This window comes from Aspergillus glaucus (genome assembly GCF_001890805.1).
Source record: "Aspergillus glaucus CBS 516.65 unplaced genomic scaffold ASPGLscaffold_3, whole genome shotgun sequence".
Classification (NCBI taxonomy): Eukaryota; Fungi; Ascomycota; class Eurotiomycetes; order Eurotiales; family Aspergillaceae; genus Aspergillus; species Aspergillus glaucus.
Genome location: NW_019170455.1, coordinates 60,414 through 78,804, shown reverse-complemented (window position 1 = coordinate 78,804; position 18,391 = coordinate 60,414). Strand labels below are relative to the sequence as shown.

At 50.6% G+C, this 18,391-nt stretch overlaps 6 protein-coding genes across 6 annotated transcripts; 2 read left to right on the top strand and 4 right to left on the bottom strand.

Annotated features, from left to right (window-relative positions):
* Positions 1-75: 75 nt before the first annotated feature.
* On the top strand, positions 76-1,836 carry ASPGLDRAFT_22406 (U4/U6-U5 snRNP complex subunit PRP3; the record flags this gene model as incomplete). The annotated part of the gene is made up of 1 exon (XM_022543180.1): positions 76-1,836. The coding sequence occupies one exon, from the start codon at positions 76-78 to the stop codon at positions 1,834-1,836; it is 1,761 nt and encodes a 586-aa protein (XP_022404237.1).
* Positions 1,837-2,049: 213 nt separating this feature from the next.
* On the bottom strand, positions 2,050-4,062 carry ASPGLDRAFT_22405 (RNA-binding snoRNP assembly protein NAF1; the record flags this gene model as incomplete). Its single annotated transcript, XM_022543179.1, has 1 exon — positions 2,050-4,062. One exon carries the CDS (start codon positions 4,060-4,062, stop codon positions 2,050-2,052), a length of 2,013 nt encoding a protein of 670 aa, XP_022404236.1.
* Positions 4,063-4,329: 267 nt separating this feature from the next.
* Positions 4,330-14,270, top strand: ASPGLDRAFT_71826 (dolichyl-P-Man:Man(6)GlcNAc(2)-PP-dolichol alpha-1,2-mannosyltransferase). Its single transcript, XM_022549574.1, has 8 exons — positions 4,330-4,400; positions 4,457-5,129; positions 5,188-5,979; positions 6,036-6,279; positions 12,623-12,725; positions 12,776-12,828; positions 12,875-12,998; positions 13,055-14,270. Exons 1-8 carry the CDS (start codon positions 4,348-4,350, stop codon positions 13,818-13,820), a joined length of 2,808 nt encoding a protein of 935 aa, XP_022404235.1. The 5' UTR covers positions 4,330-4,347; the 3' UTR covers positions 13,821-14,270.
* On the bottom strand, positions 13,869-14,544 carry ASPGLDRAFT_962745 (uncharacterized protein). The gene is made up of 3 exons (XM_022550584.1): positions 14,404-14,544; positions 14,054-14,299; positions 13,869-14,009 (listed from the first exon to the last, which is right to left on the bottom strand). The coding sequence occupies exons 2-3, from the start codon at positions 14,247-14,249 to the stop codon at positions 13,918-13,920; spliced, it is 288 nt and encodes a 95-aa protein (XP_022404234.1). The 5' UTR covers positions 14,250-14,299; positions 14,404-14,544; the 3' UTR covers positions 13,869-13,917.
* Positions 14,545-14,735: 191 nt separating this feature from the next.
* ASPGLDRAFT_32044 (exonuclease V) lies at positions 14,736-16,772 on the bottom strand (the record flags this gene model as incomplete). The annotated part of the gene is made up of 2 exons (XM_022544131.1): positions 14,736-16,237; positions 16,322-16,772. 2 exons carry the CDS (start codon positions 16,770-16,772, stop codon positions 14,736-14,738), a joined length of 1,953 nt encoding a protein of 650 aa, XP_022404233.1.
* A 56-nt stretch (positions 16,773-16,828) lies between these two features.
* ASPGLDRAFT_42568 (Mpv17/PMP22 family protein) lies at positions 16,829-18,170 on the bottom strand. Its single transcript, XM_022545632.1, has 2 exons — positions 17,450-18,170; positions 16,829-17,394 (listed from the first exon to the last, which is right to left on the bottom strand). The coding sequence occupies exons 1-2, from the start codon at positions 17,977-17,979 to the stop codon at positions 16,989-16,991; spliced, it is 936 nt and encodes a 311-aa protein (XP_022404232.1). The 5' UTR covers positions 17,980-18,170; the 3' UTR covers positions 16,829-16,988.
* Positions 18,171-18,391: the final 221 nt, after the last annotated feature.

Below are 18,391 nucleotides of genomic sequence, written 5' to 3'. Positions count from 1 at the left end.
ACCTCATTCTTTATATTTGAGCGCATTTACTAGCTACGGACTGGGATCTGTGGGTGAGTGATTTCGACACGAGCCATGGACGTGTCAGGCAACATGCTGAAGCGGCCTCATCCCGAGGACGAAGAGAACAATACACAGAAGAAGAGCCGCTCCAACGATGGCTCTCCAACGCCGGCCCAGGGAGGCTCTGCCGGCGGCAATGTTGACTTGTCAAAGATGCTGGCAGAGGCAAAAGCAAGAGCAGATGCTATACGCGCACGGCTTGGGCCTGTGAAAGGCGCATCTCCGACCACCACATCATCAGCAGAGCCTACTCCCAGTTCTACTCCTCCCCCAAACCCTGCCATGTCTAGATTGGAACAGATGAAAGCTAGAGTAGCAGCAGCTACCGAAAAGGCCAATGCAGCGGCCCAGCAACGGCCAAGGGCTCCCCCTCCTCCGTCCTACCCGCCTCCGGAAATTGAAGAAGACAGCACACCGAAGGCTAGAGGAGGATTGGATGTTGGCTTACACCCGGCTTTGCTTTCAGATTTCTCGGCGGATTTTCGAGGCGCCAAAGGACGACAATCCCAAACGAAAGGCGCCAATCGACGTACTGATTCCCCGATGCCTGCGAAACAAGGACTTGATCTTTCGGGTCCGTCTCTGGAAGAAATCAAGGATAACCCGTATTTTGATCCGAGTCTTGGCCCGAGGACCACGATTGCGAAGCCGCGGCAGTCGAGACAACTTGTTTTCAACCAGAAAGGGAAATACATACAACAAGCAGCTGCTCTACGTCGGCAAGCTCAGCTTGAGGCTATGAAGAAGCGTATTGCGGAACGGACACGACAGGCGGGTATCGATGAAGATTTGGACGTCGAAAAAGCGTTCCTTGTTCCCGCGCCGCCCGCGGTTGAGTGGTGGGATGAAGGTCTGGTGAACGGAGGTGACTACTCTGCCATTGAAGACGAAAAGAATGTGAAGATCGACACACCCGATACAATTGTGACTGCTTATATCCAACATCCTGTCCTCCTTGACCCTCCACAAGAGAAGCATATGCCCCAACAAAAGGCCATGTTCCTCACTCCCAAGGAACAAGCCAAGATTCGTCGACAGCGGAGAATGGCCGATCTGAAAGAGCAACAAGCGAAGATCAGATTGGGTCTTGAGCCAGCACCGCCACCAAAGGTTAAGAAGTCCAACCTGATGCGGGTATTGGGTGAACAAGCCGTCAAGGATCCTACTGCCGTCGAAGCCCGTGTGACTCGCGAAATTGCCGAGCGTCGCGAGAAACACGAAGAAATGAACGCGGAACGTAAATTGGGCAAAGATGAACGCCGGGAGAAACTCGCAACGCAGCAAGAAAAGGACGCAGACAAAGGTATTCATGTCTCCGTATATCGGATCGATAACCTTGCGAACGGACGGAACCGCTTCAAGATTAGCAAGAATGCTGAACAGCAAGCTCTCACCGGCGTCTGCGTCATGCATCCTAGATTGAATCTGGTAATCGTCGAGGGCGGTGCCCACTCAATCAATGCCTACAAGAAACTCATGCTGAACCGGATCGACTGGGGCGAGAACCCTGGTTCCAATGGTGCCCAAGAGAACAAAAGTCGCGAGCCTCTCGCGTCGTGGCTAGAGGCTGAGGATGATAAAGGGAATCTGAAGGATCTCAGTACTAATTCCTGCGATCTTCTCTGGGAAGGTCAAGCTAAAGGCCGTGCTTTTAGGAAGTGGCTGGGAGCGCGTGTTTGCGAAAGCGATTCGCAAGCTAAGGATGTCCTGGCTAGAGGGAAGATGGAAAACTTCTGGGTTCTTGCTAAAAGCGCGAAGACCAATGAGTTCTGAGGGATCAACTCGGACGGTCCTTGTATGTATAATAACCGTAATTGATTCATTCATCATGCTCATATACAATCGAGCAAATGCTGGTCTATGATCTCTGTACAAAGTAGAAAAAAACTTTTATTCATCCCAAAGCAAAACCACATGACATAACCCTGCTTGCTCCTTAGAATGCAAACGTATTAGGTCTAACATAAGCATATCATCAATGTACTGTTACTGCGGAGGACGAGGCCCTTGGCCTTGGTTCCCATTACCCCATTGCTGTAAGAGATTCAATTGCGCTCTGACCTGGTCGAAATTTATCGTTGGAGATTGATCCACGGGTCCCGGTACCTGAGCTGGTGCCTGCTGAACTTGAGGCTGCTGCTGCAGATACTGCTGTTGATATTGTTGACGCTGTGCCTGTTGCTGCTGCAAGGCAGCTAGGACCAGTTGCGGATTGAATTGCGGATTCGGAGGCATCTGCTGATAAGGGTTTGCTTGCTGCTGGATGCCCTGTAGGTACGGCATCTGGAACTGGAATGGTGTCGGCGATTGGGCCTGAGGGTAGGGCTGTTGTTGTTGTTGTTGTTGTTGTTGTTGTGGGAAGTTGAACGGGGGGTATTGTTGGGGCATTCCGAATGCGGGCTGCTGGTTTTGTTGGTGGGGAGGTTGGGTGTAGGGTTGTTGAGGTTGAAGTTGCTGCTGAGGCTGGGACTGGGGCTGGGAGGCATGGGAATAAGGCCGACGGTCGTGATACGAGCCCTGGTCGCGTGGTCCACCCCTGCCACGACCACCACGGCCACGATCAGAACCTCTGCCTCGACCTCTGCCACCGCGGAAGCCTGACCCTCTTGTTGCGGATGGTCCGTCACCCTCGACTGGCGCCTCTCCTTGACCCATGATCTCGTGTAGATTCTTGGGGCGAGCAAGCGGGGTGTAGCCATCTTCGCCGGCATCGTCGTCGTAGTTAAGCTCGGTCTGGTTGAGCCTCGAAGGGCCTGGCGGACCTCTTCTACCTCTTGCAGGTCCGCCATCGCCACGCCTGGCGTCTTTCTTCTCCTGCCGCTTCTGTTTGACTTTCCGCTTGTAATCGGCCTCTGCTTCGTCGTCTGAGAATTCGACTTCATCCTCTGCAATTTCTTCGTCGTGGAAGTTGGAGGCATCGCTTCCCTTCATGCCCTTGAGAGGCTGGGTGAAGACGAATGAAGAGTGTTGCTCAACGTAGAAGATGTTCTGCCCTTTGGAGATGCCGCGCTCCTCCATGGCAGCAATACTCTCATAGCGGACTGTATACAAGGGATTCTCAACCCTACCCAGAGTTTCGCAAACCACACCAACGATTTTCCGTTGTTCATCGCATAGCAATGAGCCTCCCTCGAGTACCTGGTATTCGCCCGAGACGTTGGCCTCAATAAGAACATTGTTCTCGACAATGGTCTGGACATGGCCCAGGTGCACAACCTTCATCTCGGGTGTGACTGTGACATCGGGAATCGGCGGTGCATCCTCTAACATTTCGTTTGCCGTTTTGATATGGCCTCCTGATTTGCCTTTCCCATCACCTTCATCGTCAGAGCCAAGTTCTGCCTGCATCAAGATCCGTGCTTGTTCTTCGGCGCTGAGGATAGGGTAATCTTCGTCTTCATCGCTGTCGTCATCGGAGGAATCTGTCGTATCGTCCGAAGATGACTCGTACGGAGACGAGTCCACCTCCCATTCGGGGTGCTCGTCCTCCTCGTTTTGAGCGGCTTCAGTTGTGGGCGCAGCTTCTGCAGCATTTGCAGGGGTTTCGCTAGAGGCGTTCGCATCTGGTAGCTCGTTTGTAACTCCCTCTTGCTTTTGTGCGTCCTTCTGGTCCACCTCCATTGCTTCCCCGGCTTGAGGTACTGGTTCCGGTTGTTGGTTCACTTGTGTCGGCTCTGTCACATCTTGCATAGCTGCAAGCTGTGTTTCAGGCTTCGCATCCGCGATCTCGTTTCCTTCCGTCATATCCGTGTCCTCCGTGTTCTGCGCCGGAATCGGTTCGCTATTCGACTGCAAATCGTGAAGGTTGTCATTGACGAGATTTAACCCTGGAATTAGTGGAGCTGGTTGAGAAGCCGTAGATTCGGTAACAGTGGAATCTTTTGCGACATCTTCTTTGTTTTCATCTTTCTTCAAGGGCGTCCCTGCGTTGAAAGGCGTATTGTAAAAATCGCTGCCATCCTCTCCCGGCGTCACTGCGACGGGAGGCGTCTCGTTCATGGCGCCTGGAACTGGAAGGCCAGGTTGTTGCTGGCCACTCATTCTACTAAAATCTGGAATCAGGCGAACTATTGAGAATAACTCGAAAAGAAAGAAAAAATCACTAGAATAGACTGGGTGAAAGTGAAGGGTTACCGTAGGGGCGTAGGAAAAAAAAAATTAAGATAAGATATGGAACTGCGGTAGTTGCCGAGTCGGCCACCGGACAAGCTCCTCCGCAATAATGATGACTTCCGATGGACTTTCTTCACGGCATTCTGCTGGTATCAAAATTGATCAATTGAAATGCCGTCTGCAGGCTCATCTGAGCAGGCTGCGCCGCGCAAGAAGAAGCAACGGTATGACTGTGGCTGTCCCCATCGCATATGTTCTCTGGCCAGCTAACATAGAGCAGCGCCGGACCAGCACCGTTCTACTTGCCATTGAATATAACGCTCTACGTGTTCCTCATATCGAACTCAATTGCCGCTTTTCTCGCTCCGATCCAAGACTGTGACGAGGTCTTCAATTTCTGGGAACCCACGCATTACGTCGACTACGGATACGGGCTTCAAACATGGGAATATTCGCCGGTTTATTCGATCCGAAGCTGGCTATACATTTCTCTCCATGCCCTCGTGGGGAAGGCTGGCTCGTTGCTATTCCGTGATAAGATCTCCGCGTTCTACGTCGTTCGTTTCGCTTTAGCCGTCTTCTGCGCCTCCTGCGAGACAAAGCTGTACTCAGCAGTTTGCCGAACCCTGAGCCCGAGAATTGGACTTCTGTTCCTCATGATTGTCGCCTTCAGTCCGGGCATGTTCCATGCTTCTACTGCGTTCCTCCCGTCGAGCTTTACTATGTATACGTCCATGCTGGGCTTGACTGCTTTCTTGGACTGGAGAGGCGGGCAGAAGACAGCGCAGGGTATTATGTGGTTTGGGCTGGGTGCGATTGTCGGCTGGCCATTCGCTGGAGCGCTGATTATTCCGCTTTTGCTTGAGGAATTCGTCATTGGATTTCTTGCGGGCTCTCTCAAGAAAGTGGTTTTCAGCGTCGTTGATGGGGCTTTGCGGTGTCTAGCCATTCTGGTATGCTCACTTTCTTTCTCAGGAGCAATTATCTTCCATTCGTACTGACTACTTTCAGGCCGCCGAGGTCGCTGTTGACTATGTGTTCTTCCAAAAGTTTACAATCGTCCCGTGGAATATTGTCGCGTACAACATTTTCGGGGGTGAAGGAAGAGGCCCTGAGATCTTTGGTACAGAGCCATGGACGTTCTACATCCGGAACTTGCTGCTTAACTTCAATGTCTGGTTCATTTTTGCTATACTGGCTGTGCCGCTGCTTGCCTTCCAGGCAATCTTCCGGTCTCAAGCCACCAATAAGCAGACGATTCTACGAACCGTTACCCTTCTCACACCGTTCTACATGTGGCTCAGTATTTTCATTGTCCAGCCTCACAAGGAAGAGCGCTTTATGTATCCCGCATACCCCTTCCTTGCTCTCAATGCCGCCATTGGCTTCCACATGCTCCTCTCATTTATCGGGTCTAGCAACCCGAAAGAGCTAATGGGGCGGGTGCCTGCCCAGTTCAAACTTTCTGTGGTCCTGTCGGTGGTTCTTCTGTCTATCAATGCAGGCTTGCTGCGAACCGTCGGTATGATCACTGCCTATAATGCTCCTTTGAAGGTGTTTGAACCGTTAGAAAAGACGGAAGTCCAGGCTGGCGAGTCTGTCTGTTTTGGCAAGGAGTGGTATCGATTCCCGTCGTCATACTTCCTCCCCAACGGTATGCGGGTGAAGTTTATCAAGAGTGAATTCAAGGGACTTCTTCCCGGAGAGTTCCCTGAAGCTGCTGATTACCCCGCTCTTTCTGATGGTGCATCACGAATTCCCACTGGAATGAACGACCGCAACGAGGAAGACACTGGCAAATACGTGAGCACTCCCTTCTATTCGATATCTGCATCAAAATTGAGCTAATTCATGAGCAGGTCGACGTCTCTCAATGCTCTTATCTGGTTGATTCGTATTTTTCCGGACGTGAAGCAACCGAGCTGGAGCCGCATTACGTCGAAGACGAGTCGCAGTGGGAGAAACTCTCCTGCAAGAAATTTCTTGATGCCTCCCGGACTGGTCTCTTAGGTCGTTTGATCTGGATTCCTGATCTCCCGATCATCCCGGATCGCTTCCGTCGACATTGGGGACAATACTGTCTTCTCAAGTGGCGTGATGCTGGTGAGAAGGTGTAACGTAGTCCACGGGCGAACCGCGGACTTCTGTATTCCATATAAAATGGCACTTTTTATACCTTCAATATCTCAACTGCAAGGTATCTACAGAGCCTAAAACTTAGTATATAGAGTATTATGATACTGAAATGATATACACTGAGCAGAAAGCTTCTACAGATAAATGTTTCTCCAAGTAATATAAATTACCATTGTATTTTTTTGTATCTTTCAATATTCAAGCACCTATAGCTACAAAAAGCTACAAAATCTTTAAAAAAGTAATATACCTTCTTCTAGTGTGTTTACATACTCTTGTCTTATAAATAAGCCTCTATATCTATTGGTGGCTGAGATATTGAGGTGATAGAAAGTGCCATTTTATATGGAATACAGAAGTCCGCGGTTCGCCCGTGGACTACGTTAAATATTTGGTTAACATTAAGCCTCACAGCGTAAATATCATCAAAAATATACATTTAGGAGCTGGCATCGCCAAACTGCTACTCAAGCAGCCGTGTTTGGCTGGTCTTGCCCTGGAAATTAGACCCAATGGGCAATCACAGCATGCTGTTTTAGACTGCCAGTGCTTTAACGGCGTTGCGCCCTCATCCAGGCCCAACTGCCGTGCATACTCATGTCCTCGGTAAAACTGCTTAGCTGCCTCAGTAGATACTGAGAGAACATTGAAGTACCTCCGGAGGTTGACATGCCCGGTCTTTGATCAAACTCATCAATAGAATGTTGTGTACACCCAAAGGTGATACTCAATTCATAACCCTCTTCTTAATAAAAAGACTCAAAGCAAACCCCAACCCCCCAATCCCCGTCAACAAAGCCATAACCGCCTGAAACCCCAGCGTAAAATCATCCTGAATCATCTGCCTCATAACCGGCTTCTGCCCGGTATCCTGCATATCCCTCAACTTCTGCGCATACGCCGTGGCATCCGTCGCAATCCACCCGGGAAGCCCATCATCCGCCAACCGATCCTTCAACACATTCTGAAACATTGTACCCCCCGTAGCAACACCAAGACACATCCCAAAACTCCGCAAAAAGCTATACACCGACGTAGCAACAGCAGCATCATCCTGACTACAAGTAGCCTGCGCAGCGAACAATCCCGGCCCCAAAAGAAATCCGTGCCCTACACCCGCAATAATCAACAAAATCACCCAGACCGCGGCCTTGGTGTCTGATTCGAGGAGAATAAGCAGTCCGGACGCGAGTGTTGTGAGTGGCCAGCCGATCCAGAGGCACCAGCGGTATCTGCCTGTGTGGGTCATGAGGATTCCGGCGATGACGGAGATTGGGAGCATGCCGGCTGTCATGGGGAGACCGCTTAGGCCTGTTTTTAGGGGGTCGAATAGTTTGACGCCTTCGAGGTAGATTGCGACGTAGTAGGCTTCGGCGAAGAGCTGGAAAGGCTTGTCAGTAATTCCTTCTATGATGCGAGTGGTGGTACGTACAATCAGCCCTTGAAGCATCCCACAGAGATACGCCGCTGTTGTTCGAAAATCCTCAAAGATCCAAATCCGCAAGAATGGGTTCTCGGTCCCCCACTTCTCCCATACAATGGTCAAGACAATACCCGTCAACCCTAAGAAGATCGGAACAAGAACTTGGGCCGAATCCCAATCATACTGGACACCTCCCCAAGTAACCCCGATCAAGAAACTGGTCGTACTACCAAGGAACAGCCCACAACCAACAAAATCCAGCCGCCGCCACTTTGATAGAAACGAACCTTTCGTCGTCGTCCCAGAAGACCCTTCAGGCCGATACAACAACGGAACAGCCACCAACGAAACAGCACAAATAGGAAAATTAATATAAAAAATCCACCGCCAAGTCTTAGGATGCGCGCATGCACCCCCAATAACCGGTCCCGTGACCGTCCCAACAGCCCAGGCAACTTGTATCGCGGCCCAGTACCGCGGCCGTAGACGCAGAGGGACGATATCCGTGAAAATAGCCAGCACCATGGAGAAAATGCCTCCTGCGCCGATACCTTGCACGGAGCGGCCAGCGAGAAGCTGCGGGAAAGCGTGCGCAGAGCATGCTATAGCTGTTCCGACGGAGAATACTAAGATCATGACGATGAGGAGATCCCGGCGTCCGAAGATCTCGGAGATGGCTGCGACGACGGGCTGGCAGACGGCGTTTGCGAGGAGGAATGAAGTTCCTGCCCAGAATGCATCGGTGGCGGTTCCGTTGAGGTTTTGGGCTAGTGTCTAGATATGAGGATGCTTGTTAGTGGGTTTCTATATAAGTGAGGGTGCCATATCATACTGGTAGTGTCGGGATCAGAATTGTAGCATCAAATGCCGCCATCAACGATAATAACGTCAGGCTTCCAATCAGAAATAACTCTGACTTAGATGCATTCCAGTCATTGTGGTCCTGGAGTGCTGTCATTATGCAGCTCAGCACACCTTCTTGCAACGTTGGTGTTGAAGTTGAGCATGAATCTAGAAAACCATGTTATTGTCGCATCATACTCGGGCCATGGCTATCCTCCGTACGGGGTATAGCTTTCCCGTTTTACGGACTAGCTCACCCCTATCCCAATGGCTTGGTTGATCCATAGCTGAGGATGTCAGACTCAAACGAGAATGCAGATCTTCAGCCGCAGCGGGATATCTGAACGGTGGAGCTGAAGGCACGTTCTATTGAACCTAATAATATGGCACCTGGATTATTAGATCAATTGTTGTATCCGCAACTGTTAACTTATAGACCGTTCGGCCAAAAAGGTACCAAGGTAACTAGTTAACTATTATGTAGTATTATTACATTATATACAGGGGGTATGCCCTATTAGCGTACGCATTGATTCGTTTCCGACCACAATTATTGAACCGACTTGCGTCGAAACAGAAGAAGCCTGACCATCAATCGTAACCCAACCGACCCAACCATATCAACCAACGACCGCTTCGCAATCTTCTTAAACACCCAATTAAAACACAAATAGATCGCCATCATCTTCCCCAGCTTTTCAACCATCTCCTTTCCGTTATAGAATATCGCATCCCGAAAACGCTGCTGGAACACCGACACCCGATTCCCTGTCGGATAAGGCTGCGGTGGAACAGGTTGTCCAAGGAACTTGCACAGGGGCTCCCAGCCTTCACTGACTTTGTATACCAGCAAGTTCTCGGGAGGGACCATCTCCTTCACAGAGGCATAGTGGGCTTCGAAAGCTTTGCGTCCGTTTGCTTCGAAGTTGTCGTTGAAGTAATGTGTCCAAATTTTTGTCCATGTTGGTCGCAGCCAGCGGGTATGCATGACAAACACGTTCTCCAGGAGTTGCATTAGTGGGAATAGGGGGTGGAAGAGAAGTGGTTGGAAGGTTCTTTTCACGGAGCTATTGATGGTTAGTACGGAGTACTTCGTTCTGTCTAGCTCGCGGGATAGACACTCACCTATGCCATTCATCGACATCCCTCTCCGTGAGTATGACCTTGGCTTCAGGGTATGCTTCTATGAGCTCTTTCGGGAAAGCAGCAGCCGGAAAGTCACAAACAGCCTGGTCCATGTTAGATATTTTTTTTTTCCGAAATCTCGTTGAAATGCAGAGCTTACCTGACAATTACCCAACAACTGGTCAAAGTCCTCTCGGCCAAATTGTTTCCCAACACCATCGTATTTGGCTCGAAGTGCTTCATACCACAACTCGCAATCTCGAGGGTTCTCCAATGCAGCCATATAGCCATGGTATGTATCATTGTATCCCAGTGCCCTCAGAGCCTGTCTCAACGCTGCAGTGTTCGTCAGCTTCAATTCCGCAAGCCCATGTAAAAAAAAATAATAAATAAATAAAACTCACAATCAGTCCCTGTGCGACAGAGTCCAAGCGCCAGGACTTTCATGGGAACTTGGCGCTTTCCATGTCGCCGATCAAGTCTGGTAACCGTCTTGACGACATCGTGGAATTGGTAAGTTGCCATGACTGCTTTTAGAGAAATCGAGGGATCCGGAGATATTGAATGAGTGTGTTATTCTGTCAGGCAATTCCGGGCAGTATTTATTCTCGATTATACTCCGTAGACGGGAGACAGTTCCGTCTGTATTTGGCTATGCTGGACTAGTCAGTTCGTAGATCCACTTCTCCACTGAGCTGAAGATTTGCTCCCTAATACTAGGTACATATCTGCAAGCCCCTGATTCTCATGATTTCACGAACCTGCCCAATTGAACTCTACTTCAGCCATCCTCGTTGGATTTTGAGGATTAGCATGTCGATCATAGCAAACAGTACCACCCTTTGTCTTGGCTACTGCCGGTGCCCGCAGACGCATACGTAGTCAATGTCTTTAAACCCGGGGAAATCTTTGAATTGAATGTTTCTTGTTCAATTATTACTCCCAACGGCTCAAATCCGATTTATTGCACTTTGATATTCCTATCACGGTTATTGCGATACTTCAACATGGCAGACACTCCATTCGAAATCGGACACATCCAATCGTTTGCAGAGCAAACCGTCTTCCTCACGGGCAGCACTGGTGGCATGGGAGGATGTCTTCTGTACAAGCTTGCGGTACAGCTTCCTACAAAGAAGATATACGTTCTGTGCCGTGGTTCCAAAGAAAGGGCAATAGCAAAATGGAGGAAGAGCATGGACAACTGCGCCAACGCTATTCTCGCGACTAAGAAGATCGTGTTTGTCTTGGGCGACATTGTACTGCCCAATTTCGGTCTCAACGAGCATGATCTCGAGAATATGCGCCGTGATACAACAGTCATCATCCACTCGGCCGCGAGTATCGCGTTGAACAGTGAACTGGACGAAGCAATTGAGCAGAATTGCCTACCTTGCTTGGAACTCGCACGAATGGCCACGTCCTTTCCCAAGCTGAAGCTTCTCGTGCAGACGTCCACCGCATACGTCAACACATTCCTTCCAGATGGCAAAGTTCTTGAAAAAATTTACACCGATGTCGCAGACCAAGATCCCGAACAGGAACTGCAGCACATCCTGAAAACCGGAGACCACCCCAACACCACCCAATACACATGGCCGTATGCGCATTCGAAACACCTCATGGAGCGCCTCTTGCACCACCGACACAGCAACCTTCCAATCCTCGTTGTCCGGCCGAGCATCATCGGACCAGCGATTCGTCACCCATTCCCTCACTACGGCCCTCCCGGTTCGAACCCGGCATCCACTTTTGTCCGCGTTTTCCTGTCCAGTGGCTCAGAACCGATGGTCTTCCATGTGCCCAAGGGCCAAACAAGCGGGACAAACATCCTAGACGAAGTCCCCGTCGACTGGGTCGCCAATGTCGCCCTGCTGCACATCGCAGTTGGGTCTGTTGGAATCGTACACGCAGGAGCGCAGCTATATGCCCCTCGCACACTAGACGCTCTCCTAGGCGCCATGCAAGACAATGCTAGAGAAATTGCTCGACGGCAACAGCTTCCGACAATCATTTTCTCCTCCGATCATTCCATCGAGCAGTGCTTTTTGGCGGAACTGTTTCGGATCTGTGCGAGGAATTGGGATTTCGATTGTCAGCGCTCATCGCGGTTTAAGGAGTTGACGGGGCCGCTTAGTTTGAGGACGGATGGACATGATATGATCAAGTTCATTGACAGCCGAGTGCGCATGATTGCTAGTGAGGTTTTGGCTGCTTCGCGCTCTGCTAAACTGTAATGTTGGATGTCTTAGAATGTTCGGATAACGTTTAATACCCCTGTATATAACATAATCTAATAAGTCAGCCAGTAAGTCCAAGTCCTGCAAATACGAAGACTTTCAACGTTGCATGTGGCACGACAGCATATACTTCCGAATTAGGAAGCCTGATCCCTCCGCGATATCAAGAGATAAGCATCTCCGCACGACAATCCCGAAGTACACTGTCACCATTCGGTCTCAGGTGCATGACACTTGTAACGGACGCACGACCGCATTTGATTAACGTGATAGGAAAGACCTTATCGATATGATCATGTTACACGCCGTTGCATACAATAACGGCACAACATCTCTGTACTTATGCTCAATGAAATGTTCATTTCTTGAATCTCCTCTTCATAGTCAGAATAATCACTGTTGCATCCCGCAGAATGGCATCACAAATCCTTGATTCCGGTCAATATCACCTCAAAGGCGTGGCCTTGATAGGTCTCATAGTCGCCGTCTGTATCTGGGTCGTGAACAATATCCTCAAGAGATGGAAGACTAAACAAGAATCCACTAGACCCTCGACACCGGACCTCAAGAAGAAGCCGCTAGGATCGAAGTTCAGAAAGTCGGATAGGAAGCCGGGAGGTATGCATTGTCCTCGGTTAAGTACATAATTTGGTGTACACAACTAACTGTTGTGAATAAGAATGGACGCCGTCCAATTTCAAAAGACCAACAGCGGCGCCGTACCCGAATTGGGACGTTCATACAGCAAAGCCTATACCGTATCGGCCATTTCGATATGGGCCGTGAGTGCCCTGCTGTCAGGTTCTGGAATCAGGTAGCTCACTATGTGCAGAAAATACTTTATCACTATGGGGTTACGAAGTATGAAGTGGGACGAATGGATAGGTAAGACAAGCATGCGAGTATACAAGGACACTTGCTCACGGAACAGAACTTGATAACCACTATTTCCGCTACCATGCCGACAAAACCCGTCGAATCAAAGAACGAGGTCCAAAGAGTTGCATGACCGCCCCAGAGGCAATGGACGGAGCAATCGAACTTCTAGAAGAACTGTGAGCCCCCATCCCGCAAAACCATTAGGGCAATCTAACACCACCCACAACACCAGCTGCACCTACCTCCCCGAACGCTATCCCACCATTTTCCTCAAAACCCCCACCGGAATAACAAACCTCGCCACAAATGAATGTTTCAACATAGTCCAACGCCCCCTCCCTGAAGACCCCATGGCCACCTCCGCCCGCCTAATCCAAGATGACCTAGCCCTAATGATCGAGCTCCCAGACGGCGACTACTACCTCCTCGCTGGCGCAATCCTCCTCCCTGGTTTCTGGCGCTTGCAGGATAAATTCGGCATGCGGCTTTCGGAGATACATACCTCGGGTGATGTTCCGCAGTATAAGGAGAAGTTGGAGAAGGGGATGATGAATTTCTTCCGGAAATTGAGGCCTGAGGATCCTGTGCTACGGAATAATTATTTCATTCAGGTTGATGATAATCTTGCTTGGTCGGATAGTATTGGGCCTGAGGACTCGGAGGAGGTCTCGTGGAATACTGCGCAGAAGGACAAGGCTATTGAGCATCACTTTTTCCGCTCAGAAAGGCAATCTCTTCGTCGGCTTCCGAGATCAGGGGCTGTGGTTTTTACTATCAGGACGTATTTCGAGCCTATTACGGAGATTGTGAAGGAGCCGTATGTGCCTGGAAGACTGGCATCTGCTATTCGCAGCTGGGGTGATGATGTGTCCAGGTATAAGGGGAAGGAGAAGTATGAGGGGGTTTTGTTGGAATACTTGGATCGAAAGCATGAGGAGCAGGTTGCTGCTGGGCTGGAATTGGAGAAAGAGGATGATGTTAGGGGTTATCCTTTTTAGTTACTTCTGTGCATCGGGTTCTTCGTCCACATCTGGATATTTTGTAAATAGGCTTTACGCTCGATGAAAATCATAACGTTCATTGAATCATCATCTCTCAACTGTCCCCAATGTCCAACATGTCTACCCAACCTTCGACTCCAACGTAAACATCCCAAATCTCTCTCATTCGGACCCAATACCAGATATCTAAGGAGTCGGCGCAAGCAAAACAGCCGCACAAGCCGCCTGACAAGACCCATACGCCGTGTTACACGCCACAATACTAGCAGGCGCAGAAGCACCCAGAGTAGCGCCCCAGGTAAAGCCCGCAGCAGAGTAGCAGGCCATGACGACACCTGAACAGCCGGCCTGACAGACGCCGTAGCCTGCGGGACCGGCGATGGCGGTGGTTGCGAGGGGGAGGAGGATGGCGGTGGAGATTTTCATTTTTTTTTTTTTTTTTTTTTTCCCTGGATAAGGGGTGCGTTTGGTAGTTTCTGTAGGGGTGGTTGGGGGTTAGCTGGATGCTGAGGTTTGTTTGGGGTTAAGTGGTTGGGGGGAGGGGGTGTGGTCGTTGAGAAGGAGAATCCTGGGTACTTACGTGGTAGTTTGTGGTCTTGTAGGCTGGGAGACGGGCAGATGATGGATGGTGGATGATGGATGGTGGATGATGGATGGTGGATGATGGATGATGGACGTTTAATAAATAGAAGAAAAGGGAGAATCAGGCATACAAAGAGGGCTCTTACACCGAAATGATGTGGTGATTCCCTTTGTTTTCAAGACGTACGCATCGGAAGAAAGAAGCCGCCAATAAAGTGTCTTAATATCCAGCCGCCACGTGTAATGCATAAAACCAACCCAACCATATCATAACACAATAACGCCAATCCAAATGCACAATACACAAGCTCAATCCCAAACATGAAGTGCCTAAGCAGCAGCCCTCTTCCTCCCCCGATTCCAATTCGCCAACGCCCAAGCCTTCTCCTGCCTCCACGAACACTCATCCCGAAACTCACAAATCCGACACTTCCACGCCTCCATTACCTCCACGCCGCGCGGATCCCTTTGCCCCTTCCACCAACTCATCTGATCCGATAGATATGAGGTCATGCTAACAGGATCGTACAGGAACGATCGACTGCCCAGGGAGCGAGACTCGGAGGCGGAGAGGTAGCGTGCTGTCAACAGTGGGGAGATGACTGTTGGGTAGGATTCGAGGATGGAGGGTTGGATTTCTGAGGGGATGGAGGGGGCCATGGGGACTTCGGTTTCTTGGGATGGGAGGAAGGTGAGGCGGAGGTGGTCTTTCATTAAGCGCCAGAGGTTGGTGAGGTTGTTGTTTTCGATGAGGACGGTGGTGGAGTCTTGGCTACCAGATGGGGGGATTATAGATGAGGAGGGTGATGAGGGTGGCTTTTTCAGGGCGTCTTCAGGGGTAGGGATGAAATCAGGGTCGAATTCTTGCGAGGACATGGCGTCGAAGAACTGGTCGTTCAGAGCACCGACTTCCGCGATGAAGGCGTCGGTGAACGGACGGTTGGGATTCAGGTTGTAGCGCGCCGCGAGTGACTCGATAGTCACATCGTCGCTGGTTACCAGCCGGTTAAGCATATGGTAATACAGCTGCAGCTGCAGCGACGTCGGTCGAAAAGACGTGCTCTTGACAGTAGGAATCGATCCACTACCCTTGGTCTTGATATCCGTCATATACACCCGGGGTATCTCACATGCCTCCGGGGGCGGGGGCAGTGGTGACGCAGACCAATGCACCTCCTCATTCTGATCCCAGGATAATTCATCCAACCGCTTCCCACGCTGCGAAGACGACAGCAGATAGTCCGTCAACGACATCTGATACTCCGGCAGCGCCGCCCGCGTAGCCTCAACATCCGCATAATACGACGCAGCAGAAACCTCAAGCTCCGGATCCGGACACTCATAGGAAAGCTGATCAATCACCCCGTTCACCAGCTCACCATCCACCAATCCCCATACCTCCAATTCCCTTGTCATCCCGAATTCTCGTAACGTCCGCAGTCCCTGAATGATATTCCAAATCCGCAACGCCAGCGCATCTTCCTTGGTCGTAACCTCCACCGACACGGTCGTATGCACCTCATCCTCCAGCGTCTTATGAATCGTAGTACCCTGCTTCATAGCCGCTGTTCTCCTCTTCCTCCCGTACTTGGTCAACGTATACCAATACTGCAACTCGCACCACGCAGGCGAAATCAAATCCGACACGGAAAACGCTTTATTCGGGGGTCGTCGAAACCGTTCTATCGGTGATCGCGTCGTATCCGCCGCCGGATTATCTCCAGTCCCAGTCCCAGTCCCAGCAGGATTCATAGCAGCAACCCATTCCTGCTCCCTGGCAATATCACGCTCTCGATTCCGCGCGCGACCTTCCGTCGAATTCGGATGCTCGACTAAACGCTTCCAGTCAGATGTCAGTAACAAAAAAAAAAAAAAAAAAAAATCACTAGGCGAATAACAGGCAGGCAATTACTAACCAAACTCCGCACCGCCGTTGCTCGAGTTCTGCGCTGGTAGCCCGGGCCCTGGCCCTGTGCCAGTGTCTGCCCCAGAGGTCTTACTCCAAGGACCACCTGCTGTCTTGTATAATTGCCATGAAGTGCCTGGTTTTTCGCGCCCCAGGACCCTTGGAACACGCGGGCTCGAGTGCGGTGCATAGTAGTCTTCGATATCCTGCGCACCAACGGTGTCCTGCGTAGCGGTAGGAATAGCAGCAGCTACTTCCGTCGCGGTATTCCGTGGTAATTGTGACGGTGGTTGCGGGAGAGGTGGTGGTGGTGGTGTAGTGGGCGCAACCGACGCGCTCTCCGTGGCGATTTTGGCGAACAATTCGTTTACCAGCGCCTCTTGTTCCGGGGTGAAGTCGGAGCCGTAGTCGCTGTCATCCGGCGTCGATTGTTGAGGAGGAGGGTTTGCTGGGTAGGACATGCCTATGTTTATGAGAGAGGGAAGGCATGTCAGGTTGTTTGTTTAAGGTTCTTTGATTGATGACGGGAGTTTGGAGTTGCCCGAATGGGTAACGTCATTCGCGCGCTGCATACAGTAACTAAGCAACAAGCATAGTTACAGAGTACAGTGATATGCAGTCTATTGATCTATCTACACTATATACAAGTTCTATAATCTATGTGCCAGAAATCATAATCACGCCGCCATCGCAGCAGAAGCCGAAGCAGAAGCAGAAGCAGAAGCAGCAGCCATCTCAGCAACCTCGACCTCCCTCGCAGCCTTCTGATTCAACCAAGACAAATACGTCTGCCACCCCACCGCAATAATCCCTGAAAACACATTCCGGAACTGCGGCGGCACATACATAAAGCTAAACGCCGTAACAGCCGGCCACAGCTTCACGCTGTTAGTGACACTCACGGGCAGCGCCTTCTTCAATCGCTCATATGTATCTTCGAGCGAGGCACCGCTGAGCAGCGACTGGACGGAGAAGAAGTACGTGTTGAAGACGGGGGTGAAGACGGCTTGTTGGACGCAGACTTTGGTGAGGATGGAGAGGAATTTTGAGGGGAAGTTGAAGTTGTTGTGAAGGAACATGAACCTGTCGCCTTGTCAGCATCTTGTAGATATAACCCGGGGGAATGGTGATGGGGTACCAGTTGTAAGAAGGAATACTCGACCCAACCCCAACCGTCAAATGCCTCATCGTCCTCCACGGGTCATACCCTCCCCCCTCCACTATTTCACCTTCACCATCACCCGTCTTATCTTTTCTAACCACCTCCGACGGAAACAATACCTGCGCACTCAAATCCCCACACAAATAAACCACCACCGAGCTACACAACTGCGTCGCATACGGCCTCCTTTCCTGAACCCGCGCATACGCCCGCCCAAGTCTCCCCAACGGTCCCGCATATATGACCTCGCGCAGAGACCGCGCGCGCAACGGCGCCGGTGACGCGCCGGCGGAAGAGGCGACTGTGCCGGATGGTTGGGGGTGTGGTGGGGAGGAGAAGGAGGAGGGGTTTTGCGATTGTGATTGCGATTGCGGAGGTTCATGGGGTTTTTTGTTCGGTGGTTCAGTGGATTGAGTGTTGTAGCGTCTTTGGGAGCGGATTGAGCGGCATGGTTGTCTTAGTCGGGATGGGATGGAGGATGGCAGTTTGTTTGCGAGAGGTCGCATTCTAGGTTCTGGTAAGGCTGGTAGGATCTATAGGGGTTCAAAATCGGCGGAGGTGCGGTGGCGGCCCGGCGTGGTTTTTGTTCAGGGTCGATTCGAACATTGGACGCTATTAAGGGGGGAAAAAAAAACCCAAAGATAAGCAGGCTCAGCCTTTGTAAGACTGAGAAAGATGATTGATAAGGGAGAGAATATTCTGAACAATGTCGCCTCAACTCGGTTCTCGGAGTCTGTTGCCGAACACCGCAATCTCCCGATCGGGAATACGGGGGACAAGAACTATTTTATAGATAAGATTTTTATTCTAATATAAATGTCTATGTGCATTATTTTTGCTCGTCACCTCATTCTCCATCCAAATCGCGTTATCAACAAAGAGAAAGTATAAACAAAAACAGGGTATATAGTAACAGCA